The sequence below is a fragment of the Camelus ferus genome, chromosome 9, assembly GCF_009834535.1.
Source record: "Camelus ferus isolate YT-003-E chromosome 9, BCGSAC_Cfer_1.0, whole genome shotgun sequence".
NCBI lineage: Eukaryota > Metazoa > Chordata > Mammalia > Artiodactyla > Camelidae > Camelus > Camelus ferus.
The window spans coordinates 12,424,366-12,437,703 of record NC_045704.1 but is presented as its reverse complement, the minus strand read 5'-3'; the positions used below and the strand labels follow the sequence as shown (position 1 = coordinate 12,437,703).

Sequence of the window (13,338 nt, the reverse complement as noted above, 5' to 3'; positions counted from 1 at the left end):
CGTGATGGGTTGCCCTCCGGGGGTGAAAGGTAGGAGGATAGAGACCCCCATGTGGCTTAAAGGCCAGCCCGACCCCCTTGAGGTCCCTGCCCCATTCCCAGAGTGCCCCTTCCCTCGAACGCGGCATGCAGCCCCTGGCGGCTTATTGCTGAGGTGGAGTTGGAGAGGGCTCGGGGTCCAGGTTGGGGGAGGCATGCAGAGTAGGAGGGAGGTGCCCCAAAATGTAATTGGCATAATTTGGACGTATTTACAGGAGCTGATGGGAGGGGGAGTGTCCTATGGCTCATGGAGACCTGAGAAGGCTTTTTTTTTGGGAGGGTTGAAGAGTTGGGGGACGGGCTTTGGCTCCTCCCCCTCCATCCTGGGGGCCCAAGTTGGGATGAGGGGCCCGGGGGTGTCTGCTGGCGTCGTCGTCTCGGTTGCATATTATTAATGACTTTTGATTTTTTTTAAAAAACCCTTTCCCCCACCCCCCACCCCCAGCTCCTTTGACCTTCTTCCCTGTCACCCCCGAGTCCCCCCACGGGGGGGAGGGGAGCGCTAGAGGATGGAGGGCAGGGTTGGGGGAGCGCGGCGGGCGGCCCTGGGAGAGCCAGGGGGAGTGGCAAGGGGCGCGAGGCGCAGGGACACCCCGCTCAGGCCCGCGATGCTGCTCAGGCTGCGGGATTTCTCGTAACCTGGGTGGGAGGGGCGAAGGGCAGAAACACCAGGAGGAAGCCAGGAGATGGGAGTGCAGGGGGAAGGTCCAACAGACAGACCCCAAGACAGAGCGAAGCAGGAGGGAAAGATAGAAAGGATATGAGGTGGAAAAGACAGAAACAGGAAAAGACAAGAGACAGAAAGAGAGATGGGAGGGAGAGGGCAGAGATCCAGAGAGAGAAGGCGAGAGATAGAGACGGGGAGGGAGACAGACACCAAGACACAAAACGACAGGTGGCAAGAGACAGAGATGGACAGAGGCGGACCAAGGAGATGGAGAGAGAAAAGTGAACAAATTGGACAGTCAGTTGGCATCAAGGAGAAAGGTTCAGACATGGGGAGGGGGGAGAGACTCAGGGTTAGGAGGCAGGGTGGTACCCACCGAGCCTCCCCCACCCTATCCCCACCGCAGCCCACCCCTCAACTCCCCCTCCCCCAGTTGGCCCCCTCGTCTGAGGCAAATAGGGGGGCAGCAAGGCAGATGGTGGGCAGCACGGGCATGGGGAGGGCGCTTGGGTGGAATGCCAGTAGGGGAGCAGCAGGTGGAGAGGGCTTGGGAGGAAGGGGTGGGGCCACAGGGGGCGGGGTGCTAACCTAGATGTAGAAAAGGAGGACAAGCAGGTGTGGGGGGGCTGTATGGAGCAAAAGTCCGCAGTGCCCCGGCAGGGCTGGAGGACAGCTCAGGAGCACGTTGATGAAGGCAAGGCTCGCCAGAAGCTTGTAATGGGCTATCTTTAAAGGATTCAAGAAGACTTTAAGTGGGCATCGTCTGATGGGAAGTTTCTGACCAGTATCTTGATAGTCAAAGGGATCTAAGGCTTACACATTATAAAATGATTATAAATCAATAAAAAATGTTTTTTAAAAAAAAGGGATCTAAGGCTTAAGAGCATGTGTGTGGTTTCTTGAAAGTCTGAGAATGTCTTAAGAGTTCTCCTACTAGTGTCGGGGGGTGTTCAAGGGCTTTCCTAGGCAGTGCCAAGAGGTCTTTCTGGACAAGGGTATCTTGACCGTGGGAGAGAGGGTGGGGTGGGGGAGGGTTGGAAGCCCAGAATCTTGAGGACACCCCCTCCCAACCATACCCAATTGCTAACCTGGGGGGAAGGGGCAGGGGGGGACCGAGGGTCTCGCGAGGTCTCAGGCGGTGACAAGAGCTGGGGACAGAAATACACAAAGTCACGGTGGGGGGGTGGGGAGGGTGGTTAGAGGGAACCCCCCAACACAGCCTCACTGTTGGGGGGACGGAGAAACGCCGGGATCTCGTCCTCCTCTCTGGTGTTTTCCGGTGGGGAGGGCAGCAGTGAAATGGGGGCGGCCAGAGACATCAAATATGGAAGGAGCTTCCGGGGTGGCTGGGGGGAGGGGGAGAATGAAGGAAGAGAGGAGGGGGAGGGCTGGGGAGGAGGGGGACAAGTGTCAGGTGGTGATGAGGGAAGATAGAGAGGAAGGGTCATAGGGCAGGTGGAGGACCGGTCAGGAGGGAGGGTCTTGGAAGAAGTGGGTGGAGGAATGGTGGAGGGTGGGTCTCAGGGTAAGAGGGGAGGGGTGTGGAAAGGGGAGGGATCCAGGACCCTGGGGGAGGGAATTCAGTCAGCACCATCAGCTCCAGCCATTATTTGAGTTCAATGAATGGATTTTGGCATCAAAGGCAAGAGAAGCAGAGACCTCCCCCCACCCACCCCCACTCCTCCCTCACCCACTTTCCCAAATCCTCCCCCCTCCCCCAGCCCCTCAGTCCCATGGGGGCCCATCCAGACCTGCAGGTGGGAAACAAAAGGAGGTAACAGGTCGGGGTGCAAGCAGGGGGAGGAGTGAGGTGGGAGCCAGGAGGCAGGGATTGGTAATGAGATGAGAGTGGAGGATGATGTGGGGGTGGGGGTGGTTGCAACAAAGAGAAGTTGAAGGTTGGAACAAGAAGAACCAGACAGTCCTCTCTGGACTACAAGCCCGGAAGCCGGGTTCTCGTCCCCCATCTGCTGTGGCCTGGGGTTGGCCATGGCCCTCCCTGAACCTCTGTAAAACCAGGGGGGTTAGATGCGGGCGTCCTTGGAGACTCCCTGAGTCCTGCTATGGCATCTCCTTAGGCTGCCGGTGGGGATCCTTTAGGATGCATCTGTTTCTGTGGAAGATTCCACAGGTGTTTATTGAATAAGTCATGGATCAAATTCCTTCAGGTGGCTTCCTATCACTTTTAAGATCAAATCCAGCCTCTCACCAAGGCCAAAAAAGCTTCCCCCAGACTCTTCCCCTCTCCCCTGGGCCACTCAGCCCCAGCCACACATTCCTCCTTGCTGTTCCTTTAACAAACCAAGCTCATCCCTCCTTAGTAACTCAGGGCCATTGCACGTGCTGTTTCTTCTGCCTGGCTGGCCCTTTTTAGCTTTCCAGTGTCATGTCGCCTTCTCCAAAAGGCCTTCACAGACCCCCTCTTATCTAAAGTGGCCAGATAATTATCTTTGTGTTTGTTTTCTGCTTCCTCCAATCATGGGGTGGCGAACTTTCCCTGTAAAGGGCCAGATAGTAAAGATATTTGGCTCTGTGGGGCCATGCCATCTCTGTCAAAAAAGCTATTCTGCTCTGCTGTTGTAGATAGTGGCTGGGTTCCAATAAAACTTTATTGACAAAACAGCTGGCTGCCAGCCTTGGCCCATGGCTGTAGCATGTCGACCCCTGCTCTAGAGTGCAAACTCCATGAGGGTAGGTTCTTGCCTTGTGCACTGCCAAATCTCCAGTACCTGGACCTGTACCCTCAATAATTAGTTGCTGAATGAATGAATGAGTGAATGAATGAATGAAGTTAGGGGTTAGCTGGGGTTGATGTGAAGATTACAGAATATATGTTAGATTCCTGGCAAGTGCTAAGTGCCTAGTTATGTTTGCTGAACAGCTGTCTAATATCTCTTCTCTCTACCGCCATCACCTCCCCACTGGCCAGTCTGAACCCTGTCCCTTTTGACCCCTGGCCCCCTCAATTCTTTCTGCCTCTTTCTTCTCCATCCCCATAGCCCTGAGCCAGGCTCAGGCCTTGTCCTCCAGCCCTGGACCTTCACCCCAGCCTCCTTCTGACCTCCAGTCTCCCCAGTCTGGGGCATCCTCACAAGGCCCCAGAGGTGACCTGCCCCCAACCCCCAGATCCCTGGACAAGGTCCCTCTGCCTGGCCCTGCTTTCCTGCCTCATGTCTCTCTACTAACCCAAGTAGATTTACTACTGGCTGTGCTTGTGCTGGTCCCTCTCCTGACTGCTGTAAAAATGGATCACTTCCTCACTTTCGGTCAGGATAAATAGGTATCAGCTCCTTCGGGAAGCCTTCCCTCCTATCCCCAGGGTTTTGCATGTTCCTCTTCCTGCCTGTCTCTGGGCTACCTCCATTTCAGCCTATAGAGCTTCAGATAGTGACTTTCAGACCTGTGTCTCCCTCTCCCACCAAACTGCGCGCTCCCAGGGCTGGGATGGCGGGGGGAGGGTGATGTGCTCACTGTTGAATTCCCCCAGCCTCGCACTGCACCGCAAACGCATGTGTGCTTTCTAAGGGTTGGCCAATCCACAAGTGACCAGATGAGTTGCTTTGTCCTTCTCACCCCATTTTGCACCCAGAAGAGCATCCTGGGGGACATACCCCATTTTCTTGATTACAAAACAACAAAAAACCAAGGCGGGAGGCAGGGAGAGATGTGGATGGCGGTGAGGACTGGGGTCAGTCGTGAGTGCGGGGTAGGGAGGTCAGGCACACAGTGGGGAGGGTCGGGGTTAGTTCTCAGGGGTTAGTGAGGGGCACGGCAAGTCCTGGCAGGTGGGTGTGGGGTCAAGTGTCAGGGCTGTGGGTTAACGGGATGGAGCTGTTCACAGTGAGGAGGCAGGAGTCTCGGTCAGTGGGGGCTGCATGTTCTCAGATGGATTAGTCAAGAGAGAGGGGGTTCGAGGGTGGGGGCTACTTACCCCGGGGGGAGGGGGTTCGTCCACTAGGGGGATATCCAGGCCGCAGCGTTGGCGTTGAGGTCGGGCAAGAAGCTTGGGGGGCCTGGCTTACGCCAGTCTTGGGGGGGCAGTGGGGGAGCACCGGTGGCTGGGGATGGGGGAAGAGGCCAGAGGGTCCAGGGTGGGGTGGGGGGAAATGGAGATGGAATAAAGACAGGTGAAGGGTCAGTGGTAAGGAAATTCCGGGTGAGGGGGTCTGAGAGGGAGGGAACTGGGGGCCAGGAGATAGAAGAAGGGAAGTCCAGCACCTCCTCCCCCATCTCCCTCACCCCCCTCCCCTGGGGGAGGGAGGAGAGGGAGGGTCCCAAGGGGCCAGTGGAGGGCACCTCACCTTTCCGGATGGAGCCATCAGGGGAAGGCGCGTAGTCTGTGAGGAGGAAGCAGGCTCGGTCCCGGCTGTAGCGGCCCCGGCTCCCAGGGGTGATGGGGCTCTTGTCTTCTGGGGACATGGCGGGCTGGTCGATGGCTGGGCAGTCCTCATGGGCAAGTGCAGCTGCTGCAGGGTCCCCATTGGGGCGGGGATCTGCGCCCCGAGGGTTAGAGACACAAAGAAGAGAGTGAGGTATGGGACTTGTGGTGGGCCAAAAGCAGCAAGGAGAGGGTGATGGAGCAGGCAAGGTGTTAGGGGGGATGGCTGCGGGATATTGGGGGAGGGTGCTGAGTGCCAGGAAGTGGTGGTCAGGCCAGGTGTTGGGTGAGGAGAAGGGCAGGACTGGGCTAGGGTGTCAGGGGTTTGGAGGGACACGGGAAGAGGAGGTTGGGAAGTGAGCCAAGTGCTGGGAAGGAGGTTGAGAAGGAGTGTAGGGTGGGATGGTTGGTTGAAGTGAACGGAATGGGGCACAGCTGGGGCAGGGTGCTGGGTTGGTAGGGTGCACGGTTTGGGATAGGTTTGGAGGGATGGCTGGGAGGGATGTAGGGTGCTGGGAGGTGGCTGTTTGGGGAGGGGTGTGGGACGCTGGAAAGGTCACAGCAGGGAAACATTGGGAAGGTGACAGATGAGGGAGGGGGGAAGTGGGGGTCCCCCAGGCTCTGACTCGAACTATTTTTATTTGGTGTGAAACTGGGTCAGCGGCTGAGGGAGCAAGATGGGGGCCGGGCGGCCCAGCTCCCTTTCTTGACCTACTTAAGGGAGGGGGGTGGGGCTCCCCCAGCCTCTCACTCCTCCTGGACTGATGCCTCAGTCACTGCCTCCTTGGAGGCACAGACTCCCCTGGGGGAGGGATGAACACAGGCGAGGTCAACTTTCCTCTCCCCTCGTGTCCTTCGCTTCACCTCTTCCTCCTGGCAATATCTCCATGAATCTCTTTCAGATCCCTCAGACTGCCCTCTGCTCTGGGTCTGAAATCACCCTCTGTCATGTGGTCATTCTGCCCTCTGAACCTCTCTCCCCTACCTGGCCTCTACCTAAGTCTTAGCTCAAAGTCTTGTCTCCTCGCCTGGTCTCGCAGTTGTTAAAACTTGAACTCTTTGCCGCTGACTTTCATCCCCCTGCCCCACCTCTGTCCATTCGGACACCCGCCCCTACTCACTCCCTCACTCCTCTCAGTGACAATCTCGGTTTCAGACTCTCAACTCTAGAGTCTTTTTTTGCAGGGTCATCTCTGGGAGACTCAGACGCTACAACTGTCCCCTGGCCTCTGTCTCTGGCCACCCGTGATTCACGTATGAGACTCTGTGTCTCTCTGAACCGCCCCCTTTCTCTTTCTCTGAGTCCCTCTCACCATATGGTAATCACTCCGCCTCCCTGGTCCCCCTGAATACCTTGGCTGCCAGTCTGTCTCTCCTCCAAACTCTCTTTCCCACGAAATCTGTTTCTCCATCACTGTATTCCCCTGCTCTTCCCAGGTCTCAGAGATCACTATTCACTTTTCTCTCTCCCCTCTGCTGCTGACCATCGTGTCTCTCCAAAGCTCAGCCACTACCCTCTGTCCACCTCATAACCCCCCCACACACACACACACCCGTCCCTTGTGCCCCCTCCTCACCTGCCCGGTTGATCTCAATCACTTCTTCCTGAGCCAACGGGCAAGGCTCCCCCGGAGCCGGCAGAGGCGGCAGCCCCATGATCCCAAGCCCACCCGCTCCCCCCCTGAGCAGCCTGGGGTGTGTGTGGGGCCCTGGTGGGTAGGCCCCGGCCACAGTCACCCCCATGGAGGGCGGGGTGATGGGTGGAGGGGGGCTGATGCCACCACTGCCGTGGTGAGGGTGGGGTGGGGGTGGTGGGGGTGGGTCGGGCTTGCAGTAGTTGGGCGAGCCAGGCTGCGGAGGCCGGGGGATATGTTTGTTCTTCTTCTTGGGAAGCTTCTGTTTGGCCATGGCCAGCGAATAGTACATGCCAAAGTTGTTGACAATGACGGGCACCGGCATGGCGATGGTGAGCACCCCTGCCAGGGCACACAGCGCCCCAACCAGCATCCCTGACCACGTCTTGGGGTACATGTCTCCATAGCCCAGGGTTGTCATGGTGACCACGGCCCACCAGAAGCCAATGGGGATGTTCTTGAAGTAGGTGTGGTTAGAGCCCAGGATGTCATCGGGGTCAGCGCCAATGCGCTCGGCATAGTAGATCATCGTGGCAAAGATGAGCACGCCCAGTGCCAGGAAGATGATGAGCAGCAGGAACTCATTGGTGCTGGCGCGGAGCGTGTGGCCAAGCACGCGCAGCCCAACAAAGTGGCGCGTGAGCTTGAAGATACGCAGGATACGGACAAAGCGGACGACCCGCAGGAAGCCCAGCACATCTTTAGCGGCCTTGGAGCTGAGGCCCGAGAGCCCCACCTCGAGATAGAAGGGCAGGATGGCCACACAGTCGATAATGTTGAGGCTGCTCTTGAGAAATTCCACCTTGTCCGGGCAGAAGGTGATGCGCATAAGAAACTCAAAAGTGAACCAGACAACGCACACACCCTCCACATAGGTCAGAAAGGGCTCCGTCTCCACCTCCACGTTGGTGATGTTCTCCGGTGGAGCCCCAGGGATGGGGGAGGCCTGCGTCACCGTCTTGTTGCTGATATGGATGAAGCCCTCATGGGTCTCCAGGCAGAAGGTGGTGATGGAGATGAGGATGAAGAAGAGGGAGGCAAAAGCCACATACTGCAGGGCAGGGTGGGAGAAAGAGGGCAAGAGGTGACCCAGGCATCTGGTCAAATGGCCATCTCCACGAGACCCTCCTTTCCCAGGGTGGCCCCTTTCCCAGACCCAAACTCCAGGGGAATCCGGCTGTCCCAACCCCAGAGCCTCCATCACCTCCTACATCCTGTTCTTCTCTCTAAAGCTTGCAAAAGGATCAGAGGCAACTCTCCCCCAGCTTGGGAGACGAGTTGGCCCCAGCAGCAGCAGCAGATGGGCAACTTCTTTCCTGGAAACAGCAATTTCTGGCTCCTTGCCCTGTCTCCTAGACCACCTCCCCTCACCCTCTTGTTCCCTGTGTCCTACCTCAGGGGTCCCTGGCAGGGTCCAAGGATGCTGTAGTAGGATAAGGGGAAGGAAACTAAGATCATACATCCTCTGTCTCAGAGGCTTTGAGGCTTGGCTTGGATCTGAGGGAAGGGCTGAAGGGAGGTGTGTAGGGAGGCAGAATCAGGAGGTGGCTGAGAGTAAGAAAGCCTGGGTTTGAACCCAGAGTTTTCCTTGCCTAACTAAGCAAGGAGATTAAACGTTCTGAACTGAAGTTGGGTTTTATTTATTTAACTTTTACAAGATTATTGTAAGGATTATATTAGATAAGTGTACAAAGGACCTGGCTCCAAAACCAGTGCTTGGCCTGGTGTCTGTAACTCAGTAAAGTCTGAGCTGTTATTAAGGTATAGGAGCATCTGTTATGGGGGCCAAGGTCAAGGCCTCAGATAGGTGCCAGTGTCTTAGGATGCCAATGTCTGGGTCCCGGAAAAGGGAGAAGGCTGGGTAAGACCCTCACCTAGAAAGAACAGTGAAGGGGTGGAACCATAGAGGGGAGGATGGGTGTTAAGGTCCTGGAAGAGGAAGGAAGTGAAGGGTCAAGACTGAAAAAAGGAAAGACAATAGGGGTGGGGTTTAAGGCTCTGCAAAGGAAGGGAATGTCAGAGGCTTGCACATGGGTGGGGTCAGGGAGGGCAGGGTTAGGTCCAAGGAGAGGTGAGGGGGCTTAGGAGAGGTGAGGGGGCTTGTCAGAGGTGCAGGGGTACCTGGCTCATTTCAAGATGGGGAAGGACCAGTGTCCAGAGCACAACGGTGTGAGTTTTGATGAAAGCCTTGCAGAGAGGAGGCAGGGTCAAGATCTTGGAGAAGACCCCTAGAAATGGTAGTTGGCTTTATGAAATGTGTAGAGAGGACAAAGGAGTGGGATTAGTCCTTACAGAAGGAAGGGGATGGACATTGATAGAAAGATGAGGTTTTAATCAGATGGGTAGAGGAGAGAGGGCCTGGGGTACAGAGAAGAGAGGAGGGCCAGAGTTGGGCTGCAGGGAGGACCCTAAGCCTTGGGGTGCACCCGGGGCCAGCACTCTCCCTCTGTGCACTCCCTTTCCTCCACAGGGGTGGGGGGCGGGGTCAGGGCTTGTAAGACCTTGACTTTAATTTGAGGCACAGAGAAGAGAGGTGGGCCAGAGTCCACTGCAGACCTTGGGGTGGGCTAGGGGTCAGCGCTGGCCCTCTGCCCCGCCCCCCTCTTCTTTTCTCCGCAGTTTTTAGAGGCCAGAGGCCGCTGCAGAGCGCATGCCCGGTACTCCCCCGCCCGCTCCGAACTGGGTGCACGGCGCAGGCTGCGGCACCGCAGTGGGGGCGGGCCGGCCGGACCAGGGGGCGGGGCGCGCAGCGGCCAGCACCACGGACAGCTCCCCACCGCAGTGCGCAGCCGCAGGGCCTGGGAGTCGTCTTAACCCTTTCCGGCCGAAGCCTTGCAGGCAGCGCGCAGCCGCAATGCCGCTTCACAGCGGGAGGCCTCGGGCCGTCAGCTAGATTAACTTCTTTCCTCTCAGGGCACAGAAGGAAAGGTGGGCACCCGCTGCAGTGTGCAGCTTAGGGACTGGACAGCGTCAGGACTGGTTTAACCCCGTGCCCCAAGATGGTTCAAAAGCAGAAGGGGTAATAAGGTTTGGAGTCCCTGTAAGAAGGAAAGGAGAGATTATGGGGGGGGGGGGGGGAGCAAGGAGGTAGGGCCGGACCTTCCACTTTGCATTGGCCTCAGCTAGACTCTTTTTTCACTTGGAGGCTGAAAATGCTTGGCACGATGTGGACACTCAAAAAACATTTGTAAAGTAAATGAGTGACCCCCCGGAGCTGTCCCGGACCCCTCGCTTCAGATCTCAAAACCTTTCAGTGGGGTCATACTAGAGAAGGGCGCCCCAGGCCATGGGGGGAGGAGGCCCCTCAGAGGCCTGAAGGGGGCATCTAGGGCCATGTCCCTTCCGCTCCTCCTCCCCCCCACCTCCCCCCACCCAATCCCAAATCTAGCCAACTCAGCGCTTCCTGGGGACCAAACTTTATGCGGTGCCTCCGGCCCCCCTCGCCCTTTCTCCCTCCCCCACGGCGCGAATGCGGCACTGCGGCTCCTCGTCCTTCCTGGCCCAGGACGCGGCACGGTGGGGGGAGGGGGCCTGACTGGCTGCTCCAGCTGTTTGGGTCCCCAGGAGGCCAGGAGGGGGCCTGGAGTCTCTCCTCTTCCCCTGCTCTTTCTAACTAACTGCCCCCCCCCATCTTGAACTGTCCTCCTCTCTTCCAACACAGGAGGAAGTTAGGAGGAGGAAGAGATTCAAGTGAGAACCAGTGGAAAGTGTAGCTATTTAGCCTGGGAAGTTACAGATGTTTGAGGAAAGTTTTTAGGGGAGGAGATGAAGGGAGCTTTGGGGAAAACCTGGAATTTCGAGGGAGATAAAGCTGGAGTGTGGGCTCTTTGGTTCACTTTGCAGGCATTTGGGGTAGGGGAACTCAGGGACCCAGTCCTGGGCTTTGGCCTAGGTGGTGGTGGTGGATTGGGAGAGGGGAAAGCAAGCAGGGCTAGGGTTAAGGACGGGTGAAATGATACCATGGTAAGGTAGAAACAACTGGGAGCTATTTGAGAAGGAAGTTTGGGGGCTGATAGCTTGACGAGGGTCCCAAGGATTGAGGGGTTAGGTAAAGTTCTGAAACAGGAAAGTCATTTACTGACTAGGAAAGAGGCTGGGAGGCTGGAGATTGGGGGTTCCCAAAGATAGAGTGGTCTATGTAGTTTAGACGATGGAATAGAAACTGGGAGAATCTATAGATGAGGGAGATACAATTCTGGAGGGCATATGGGAAGTTCTGGGGAGGAAAGGCATATTATGGGCTCAGAACTCTTCTGGAGACATTGAGGAGTGTGAAAGTCTTGGGAGGAAGTCTGAAGCTGTCTAGGGAAATCCTTGGGAAGGGAGTTGGTGTGGAGGATGCAAGAAGGTATGCAGACACAGAAGGGGTGGAAGGGTCCCAGAAGGGAAGATGCTGCAACACTCAGTGTTACAGTGAGGGCGAGGAGAAAGTGTCTCAGCCAGAGCAAGTGGGTTTGGACGTTCAGAGGGCTCCAGGGGACTCTGAGATTGGAGTGGGAACTATTCTGAGGCTTTAGGGGCAGAAGAAGCAAGGGGTTCAAAAACAACCAGGAGACTCAAACTTGGAGAGAGGGAGGGGATGAGGAGAGGGGCAGAGGGAGAATCAGGGGGGTGTTGGCAGACCCCAACGGACTGAAGGTTGAAGAGCTGGAGAGGGGGCTTCAGAGGGTCTGTAGGGGGTGGGGATTGTGTTCACAGGTCCTGGGATACTTGGAGGGTTAGAAAGATATGTCTTCTGAGGATCTAGGGATGGTTCAAGAAACTGAGGGCTGGGGAGGGGCCTTCTGAGGGTCTGAGGAGTGGCCAAGAGAGATGAGAAGAGGTTAAAGGGGGGCTGGGAAGACTCTCGAGGGTTGAAGAAAGGTCTTCTGAGTGTCTCTGGAGAGGTTCAGGAAAGGCGGGGGTGGGGTTGTTCAGGGGGGTTGCTTAAGAGACTGATGGTCAGAGAGGAAGTTTCTAACAGTCTAGGATGGCCTAGAGAAGCAGAGTGGTGTTTAAAGCTCTTTGGGGGATTCTGAAGGTTGGGAAAGCATCTTCTGAGGACTTGGGGATGGCTGGGAGAGGGGGGTGTGTTCAGAAGAGTACAGGAGACTCAGGGATGGGGTAAGAGGCTTCTAAGAGACTGGGAGGCTGAGTGACCAGGAAGGGCTGAGAAGGGCCAGGGATCGAGGGCGGGGATGGGGCATTCCTGAGGATCTGGGAGCTTCAGGAGAAGGGAGGGGGATGGGGGCTCCGACAGTGCGCTCACCCTGGCGGCCCGCGACGAGTAGGGGTCCTCGAAGAGCGCCCACACGCGGGGCTGCCAGCGGCGCCACCACGTGCCGCCTGCGCCGCCCGCGCCCCCTGGCGGGCCCCCGGCGCCGCCGCCCGCGTCCTGGAAGCAGAGGCGCTTGAGCTCGCCGCCAGCGCCGTCCAGGCCACCGCCGCCCGCGCCCGCCTCGTCGTCTAGGCCGGCGTCGTGGGCGCCCGAGGCGTTGGCAGCGTTGGCGGCGCCCGCGGGGTCCGGTGCCTCGAAGGAGTCGAGCGCTTCCTCGGCGTCCCGGTGCTGCCGGTAGGTCATCCAGCAGCAGGCCTCCACGTCGGTCTCGTCGATGCCCCAGAAGCCGAGCTCCTCCTCGAATAGCGGCCCGCACACGTCTGCCGGACAGTGCAGCTTGCCGGTGCGATAGTAGTTGAGCACGTAAGCGAAGACACCCGGATGCCGGTCAAAGAAGAACTCATCGGCGCCCGGGTCGTAGTCAAAGCGCGCCGCCGCCTCAGGCTCCGTCAGGCCGGCCAGCCGCGTCCCCGGCAGGGTGCGCAGCGTCGAACGGTACGTCTCATGGCGCACGCCGCCCACGTTGATCACGATCTTGCCACTGTCGCCACCGCCGCCGCCGTGCCGCCCCATGGCCGCCGCCGGCAGCCCGGGGCATGGCTCGGCGCGCCGGCCCCCGGGCCCGCGGGATGCCGGGGGGCCCGCCGGTGACGCGGCGGGGCCGGGCTGCGCAGGCTGCTGCTGCTGCTGCAGCGGCGGCAGTGGAGGCGGCGGTGAGGACAGCGGTGGTGGGGACTCCGGCGGCTGCGACGCCGGCGCCGGCTGCTGTTTGCTGGCCCCCTGGCGCCCGCGGAAGGACGAGACGCAGACTGAGCTCAGCATTGGATAGGGGGCAGGGAGGGAGGGGCGGGGCATGGAGGGGCGGGGCCAAAGGAGGAGAGACAGACGTGATTGGGTAGGAGGAGGTGATGGAGGGAGGGGGCGTGGGCCACAGAGAGGGAGGAGCCGAAATGATTGGCCTGGGGGGAGTGGGGGCGGGGCTGAAGCCCGGAGAAGGGCCGGGACTCCAACACCGCCTGGCTGGACGGGGAGGAGTCTCAGATGAAACACACCGATTGGATTTTTCCGAGAGAAGAGGCGGGACCGATCGAGGTGTTAAAGTAGGCGGGACCGGCCGCTAACTTTGTCTGTATTGGCCGCACTAGGAGAATAGAGGAGGCGGGGCTAAATATGAGAAGGAAATCTGATTGAACTGAAAAAAGGAGCGGGGAGGGCGGAGGAAGGGGACAAGTCCAGGCTATTTCAAGGGGCTTGTCAGTGACTGGCTGAGGCAGGAGCGGGACCACAATGAGGCCGTCCGGATT

General features: G+C 58.2%; 1 protein-coding gene across 4 annotated transcripts; it reads right to left on the bottom strand.

Annotated features, from left to right (window-relative positions):
- Positions 1 to 327: 327 nt before the first annotated feature.
- On the bottom strand, positions 328 to 12,856 carry KCNC3 (potassium voltage-gated channel subfamily C member 3). Of its 4 annotated transcripts, XR_004322848.1 has the most exons (6): positions 11,966 to 12,856; positions 6,661 to 7,768; positions 5,007 to 5,198; positions 4,637 to 4,763; positions 1,794 to 1,853; positions 625 to 677 (listed from the first exon to the last, which is right to left on the bottom strand). XR_004322848.1 is itself a non-coding variant. In XM_032487683.1 (5 exons), the coding sequence occupies exons 1-4, from the start codon at positions 12,854 to 12,856 to the stop codon at positions 1,837 to 1,839; spliced, it is 2,208 nt and encodes a 735-aa protein (XP_032343574.1). In that variant the 3' UTR covers positions 562 to 677; positions 1,794 to 1,836. The 4 variants fall into 4 exon arrangements, 3 of the variants coding, with proteins under 3 accessions (XP_032343572.1, XP_032343574.1, XP_032343573.1); XM_032487683.1 differs by lacking the exon at positions 4,637 to 4,763 and having other exon boundaries at positions 562 to 677; XM_032487681.1 differs by lacking the exons at positions 1,794 to 1,853; positions 4,637 to 4,763 and having other exon boundaries at positions 328 to 677.
- Between the last annotated feature and the right edge of the window lie 482 nt (positions 12,857 to 13,338).